This window comes from Anomaloglossus baeobatrachus, chromosome 4, assembly GCF_048569485.1.
Source record: "Anomaloglossus baeobatrachus isolate aAnoBae1 chromosome 4, aAnoBae1.hap1, whole genome shotgun sequence".
NCBI classification, from domain to species: domain Eukaryota; kingdom Metazoa; phylum Chordata; class Amphibia; order Anura; family Aromobatidae; genus Anomaloglossus; species Anomaloglossus baeobatrachus.
In genome coordinates this window covers 16,952,293-16,958,878 of record NC_134356.1, presented here as the reverse complement: position 1 = coordinate 16,958,878, position 6,586 = coordinate 16,952,293, and the positions used below count along the sequence as shown (strand labels likewise).

General features: G+C 43.6%; 1 protein-coding gene across 1 annotated transcript in view; it reads right to left on the bottom strand.

Moving 5' to 3' along the window:
- Positions 1–284: 284 nt before the first annotated feature.
- Positions 285–6,586, bottom strand: part of INTS13 (integrator complex subunit 13) — a 48,351-nt gene continuing 42,049 nt past the window's right edge. Inside the window, 4 exon segments of the mRNA XM_075343753.1 lie at positions 285–595; positions 1,702–1,837; positions 2,007–2,146; positions 2,229–2,459. Coding sequence (XP_075199868.1) covers positions 556–595; positions 1,702–1,837; positions 2,007–2,146; positions 2,229–2,459 — 547 coding nt within the window. The 3' untranslated portion in view covers positions 285–555.

Sequence of the window (6,586 nt, the reverse complement as noted above, 5' to 3'; positions counted from 1 at the left end):
AAGCGTTGCTTGTATAGCGAAATTCTCGTTAAGTGAGGTTCCACTGTACTGTAATAATGTTATATGACTACAGTTCACCATTTTGTATTACTGTAATAAGTTTGTATAAATACTGTAAATATTGTTGGGTTGTAGAATTACCGTAATTGTCTGCATTTCAATTATTTCCTATGGGAAAATTTGCTTTGATATAAGAGTAACTTGGTTTAAGAGCTCACTCCCGGAACCAATTACGTTCGTAATCCAAGGTTCCGCTGTATAAGAAAATTCAAGAAAAAATCCAGTAATTAAAAAATTGAGCTTTATTATTTATTTAAAAAGTGGTTTTCAACCCAAATTTCATTTGTTGAAAAGACACCGATGGGTTTTTTTTTTGTGTGTTTTTGTGGGGGGTTTTCTCCTCTACATATTAAAATATTGTGGAGTTTTCCAATGATCCTCTTTATATTTACAAGTTGTAGAAAATCCTATAAAGAGGGGAAATGGGTAAAGTTTTCAAATAATATGTTCGCAAAAAGGATTCACCCTCGTCCGGCGAGGACCCCGGGGGTCTCGTCACTGTCGTCCTGTCTTCCCGTTCTCAACGGCGTCAGATCTATGAGAATAGAACAAAATCTGCAGATTAATCCTCTGAGCTCATCATCTGGGTTATTCCAGCATCGGCCTCACACTGCTGGTGACTGATCTTAGCTTCCTCAGACTATAGGGTCTTTGTTAAATTAAAGGGGTCGTCAACTTCCCAAATACTTATGAATAGGTGTGTTGATAAGAAAATTAGAAATAAGCTACTACATCTCCCCCCCACCCCCTTCCAAAACTGTAGCAATGTGCATGAAGGGGGCTGGCTGGCTGTTCATTTGGTTAGGTGGGCCAGCCTCCTTCTATGTGTATAGATATTTGCTCCAAAGCTTGGCTAGTAACGGAGGTTGGCTTATTCAATAACTCGGTCAGCCACCTTCTCTGTATATAGATATCTGCCACAACAGTGAAAGGGGCTGGAGGGCTTCTATGTGTATAAACCAGCCATAACATAAAAGGCTGGTTTCGGTGAAGGGGGCTGGATGGCCGGCTTCTAGCATTAGTCCAGCCCTCCTCTATGTGTACTAACCAGTGATGATAGAGGAGGCTGGCTTTGCTACTGAGGGGGATTGGATGGACGGCTCATTTCAATAGCTAAGCCAGCCCCCTTTATCCATGTACTTTTCACATCAGCCATGACTAAGAAATAAAGAAGGAGGCTGACTTACCTTCTGAGGAGGACTAGCAGGCTGGCTTACTTCAATTGCCAACACATCACCCCCCCTCTTCCACCACCTTCAATGGATGCTGGCTTAGCTTTAGCAATGAGCCATTAGCCAGCCCCCTTCACACACAATACAGAATCCGGTAAGGAACATATGTGAACAGTAACTTATTTGTCAAGCAGACGAGCCTTTCCGTAACTAGGACAGCCTTGCTCATTATCACAAGTCATAAGACTGGGAAAAGACAAGATCAGGCACCAGCACAGCCTGCTTGGTGATGGTTTCCAAGTAGCCATAGAAGCTTCTGTATTTTACAGCACATTCCTCCTCCCCCCCCCCCCCCCAAGAAAAAAAAGGTGTTCATTAATTAAAGCCGAAGTCCACGGCATAGCGAGTCTGGCGACATCCGCTCATTTGCATGGAATGAGATCGGCCGCAGCGGTCTCGCCCCACTCACCCGTTCTCCTCCTTGAGGTGCTGGTATAACTCTGCCTTGTTATTGACGGAGTTCAGACGCCCGACAAACTCCTGATGCTTCCGGGAATTTGCAGTATTTATCCTATTGCTCCATAGAGACAGCAGAGACATGGGGCCTGCGGGGGGAGAGTGACCAGGAAGAGTTGTCAGAGCCACCCATCACTGGGGATCCCGACTGAGGTTATGTGCGTTACCCCCTATTATAAGGGGTCCGGTATGGACTACCCTTGTTCTGTGACCCTACTCAGACCCCACACTCCTCCCTACCCAACTGACCTGACCCACCTTTAGACTTCTCCACCGGCGTCGCATCCTCCACCGCAATGTGAGGCTTCTTATTGGGGGGCTCTGGAGAATCGGGGGAGTCCTTGATCACCTCCGTCTCCATCAGCTCCTCTTTTTCTCTGTCTATCGACGTTTTCATCCTGAAATCAAAAATGGAAGAATAACCTCCCACCACTTTGTAGGGTAATCCATTGCTCTCTGGTATCATCCACCTCCACTTACCGTTCGGACTCTGCCCACTTTTTGTCGTGGTCGTATTCCTTCGCTCCTTTGTCAGACTTATCCTCTTTGTCTTCGCGCTTTCGGCCGCGTTTCTTGCGCTCCTCCTCCTCGGGGGGCTTACTCCGGCACGCCTGCAGACACTCCATCACCCGCTGGTGCTTGTCGGAGCTGTTCACGTGCGCCCGGACCAGGGTCTCCAGCTCGTTCCACATGATCCGGTACTGCTCATCCCTGAAGGGGGCGAAAAAGTGAGCGGGACGCCTGACCGAAAAACAGCAAATTTAGTTCAATTTTTTTATTTATTGTTTACTGCGCCCTTTACGGGTAACCTGTATATTTCCAAACCTCAGAATTTTAAAAGACTGTATTATTTTTCAAAAGGGGAATTAATACTTTTATAACTATTTTTTTTTACTTATATAAATTTTTGTATATTTTTTGTATTAATTTCATGTATTTTCATTACTAAACTTCTGTAACATTTTAATTTTAGGGATATTAAACTTTTATAATAATTATATAATTTATTACATTCTCTTTTATAAATTTATTTCTTATTTGCTATTTAATAAAACATGTTAAAAAAATAATCAATCTGATATACGGTATATTTATTATTAAACCTAACATTTTTAGTTCAGGGGGTATTCAACTTTTAGAATACATTTTATAATTTATTAGGTATATGTATATATATATATATATATATATATATATATACATACATATATATATACATATATATATATACACATATACATACATATATATATATATACATACATACACACACATACACATATTTTTTTTATTTTATTTTTTTTTTACACAGTATATATATTGTTTTTCATATTAAACTTTGTTTTATACATTTGTATTAAACTTTTGTAATTTGTTTTTCTATTCATTTTTATTTAACCTTATTTTTTCATATTAACTTGTATATTTCTTTTCATTAAAAACTTAGCTTATAAAGCTTTTAAAAAAGTTATTTTTTATTAAAGTTTCTTTCTAATTCAACTTATAATTTTATACATTATTTGTCATTTGTGTGACTTTAGTTTTTTTTTAAATTAAAGTTTTGTATTTTTTACATTTTTTTTTAGGATTTAATTATACCATTAGTTCTTATTAAGCTTTTATAATTTTAATTTTATGAAACATTTAGTTTTTTTTTATTAAACTTATAATTTTATATATTTAAACATTTGTTTTAATTTTTTATTTAACTTAGTTTTTAATAAAAAATTAATACAAAATAATAATTATATACAAAATAATAATTTAATACAAAACTTTAACAAAAACTTTCAGAATTTAATGTAATTAGCAATTCTTATTAAGCTTTTATAAATGTATTTTTTTACGAGACATTAATAGTTTATTACTTATAATTTTGTACATTTTTTATTGAACTTTTGTTTTATAATATTTTTCTTTTTACTTAAACTTAATAAAAAATGAAGGAAAAAAAAACTTGTAAAACAAAAATTCAATAAAAATGTAAAAATGGTTGTAGCGATGTTAAAATTAATACAAACAAATGTAAAAAGTAAATACAAATAAAGTTAATAGAAGAAAAAGGGAATTTTGTTTACTTACCGTAAATTCCTTTTCTTCTAGCTCCAATTGGGAGACCCAGACAATTGGGTGTATAGCTTCTGCCTCCGGAGGCCACACAAAGTATTACACTAAAAGTGTAAAGCCCCTCCCCTTCTGCCTATACACCCCCCGTGCATCACGGGCTCCTCAGTTTTGGTGCAAAAGCAAGAAGGAGGAAAAGTTATAAATTGGTTTAAAGTAAATTCAATCCGAAGGAATTTTCGGAGAACTGAAACCATTCAACATGAACAACATGTGTACACAAAAAACAACAGCCCGAAGGGAACAGGGGCGGGTGCTGGGTCTCCCAATTGGAGCTAGAAGAAAAGGAATTTACGGTAAGTAAACAAAATTCCCTTCTTCTTTGTCGCTCCATTGGGAGACCCAGACAATTGGGACGTCCAAAAGCAGTCCCTGGGTGGGTAAAATAATACCTCGTAATACAGCCGTAAAACGGCCCGTTCCTACAGGTGGGCAACCGCCGCCTGAAGAACTTGCCTACCTAGGCTGGCATCTGCCGAAGCATAGGTATGCACCTGATAGTGTTTCGTGAAAGTGTGCAGGCTCGACCAGGTAGCCGCCTGACACACCTGCTGAGCCGTAGCCTGGTGCCGCAAAGCCCAGGACGCACCCACGGCTCTGGTAGAATGGGCTTTCAGCCCTGAGGGAACCGGAAGCCCAGAAGATCGGTAAGCTTCAAGAATAGGTTCCTTGATCCACCGAGCCAGGGTTGATTTGGAAGCCTGTGACCCTTTACGCTGGCCAGCGACAAGGACAAAGAGTGCATCCGAGCGTCGCAGGGTGCCGTACGAGAAATGTAGAGTCTGAGTGCTCTCACCAGATCTAACGAGTGCAAATCCTTTTCACACTGATGAACTGGATGAGGACAAAAAGAGGGTAAGGAGATATCCTGATTGAGATGAAAGGGGGATACCACCTTAGGGAGAAATTCCGGTACCGGACGCAGAACCACCTTGTCCTGGTGAAACACCAGGAAAGGGGCTTTGCATGACAGCGCTGCTAGCTCAGACACTCTCCGAAGTGAAGTGACTGCCACTAGGAAGGTCACTTTCTGCGAAAGGCGTGAGAGAGAAATATCCCTCATTGGCTCGAAAGGTGGCTTCTGAAGAGCCATCAGCACCCTGTTCAGATCCCAGGGTTCTAACGGCCGCTTGTAAGGAGGGACGATGTGACAAACCCCCTGCAGGAACGTGCGTACCTGTGGAAGTCTGGCTAGGCGCTTCTGAAAAAACAAAGAGAGCGCTGAGACTTGTCCCTTAAGAGAGCCGAGCGACAACCCTTTTTCCAATCCGGATTGAAGGAAGGAAAGAAAAGTGGGCAGGGCAAATGGCCAGGGAGAAACACCCTGATCAGAGCACCAAGATAGGAATATCCTCCACGTCCTGTGGTAGATCTTGGCGGACGTTGGTTTCCTAGCCTGTCTCATAGTGGCAATGACCTCTTGAGATAATCCTGAAGACGCTAGGATCCAGGACTCAATGGCCACACAGTCAGGTTGAGGGCCGCAGAATTCAGATGGAAAAACGGCCCTTGAGACAGCAAGTCTGGTCGGTCTGGTAGTGCCCACGGTTGGCCCACCGTGAGATGCCACAGATCCGGGTACCACGACCTCCTCGGCCAGTCTGGCGCGACGAGGATGGCGCGGCGGCAGTCGGACCTGATCTTGCGTAACACTCTGGGCAACAGTGCCAGAGGAGGAAACACATAAGGAAGTTGAAACTGCGACCAATCCTGAACTAAGGCGTCTGCCGCCAAAGCTCTGTGATCTAGAGACCGTGCCATGAATGTTGGGACCTTGTTGTTGTGCCGGGACGCCATTAGGTCGACGTCCGGCATCCCCCAGCGGCAACAGATCTCCTGAAACACGTCCGGGTGAAGGGACCATTCCCCTGCGTCCATGCCCTGGCGACTGAGAAAGTCTGCTTCCCAGTTTTCTACGCCCGGGATGTGAACTGCGGATATGGTGGAGGCCGTGGCTTCCACCCACATCAGAATCCGCCGGACTTCCTGGAAGGCTTGCCGACTGCGTGTTCCCCCTTGGTGGTTGATGTATGCCACCGCTGTGGAGTTGTCTGACTGAATTCGGATCTGCTTGCCTTCCAGCCACGGCTGGAACGCCTTTAGGGCCAGATACACTGCCCTTATCTCCAGGACATTGATCTGAAGAGAGGACTCTGTCGGAGTCCAGGTCCCCTGAGCCCTGTGGTGGAGAAAGACCGCTCCCCACCCTGACAGGCTCGCGTCCGTCGTGACCACAGCCCATGATGGGGGAAGGAAGGATTTCCCCTTCGACAGAGAAGTGGGGAGAAGCCACCACTGAAGGGAAGCCTTGGCTGCCCGTGAAAGGGAGACGTTCCTGTCGAGGGACGTCGATTTCCTGTCCCATTTGCGGAGAATGTCCCATTGAAGTGGACGCAGGTGAAACTGCGCAAAAGGAACTGCCTCCATTGCGGCTACCATCTTCCCTAGGAAGTGCATGAGGCGCCTCAGGGGGTGTGACTGGCCTTGAAGGAGAGATTGCACCCCTGTTTGTAGTGAACGCTGCTTGTCCAGTGGAAGCTTCACTATCGCTGAGAGAGTATGAAACTCCATGCCAAGATATGTCAGGGATTGGGCCGGTGTCAGATTTGACTTTGAAAAATTGATGATCCACCCGAAACTCTGGAGAGTCTCCAGAGCGACGTCCAGGCTGCGTTGGCATGCCACTTGAGAGGGTGCCTTGACCAGCAGATCGT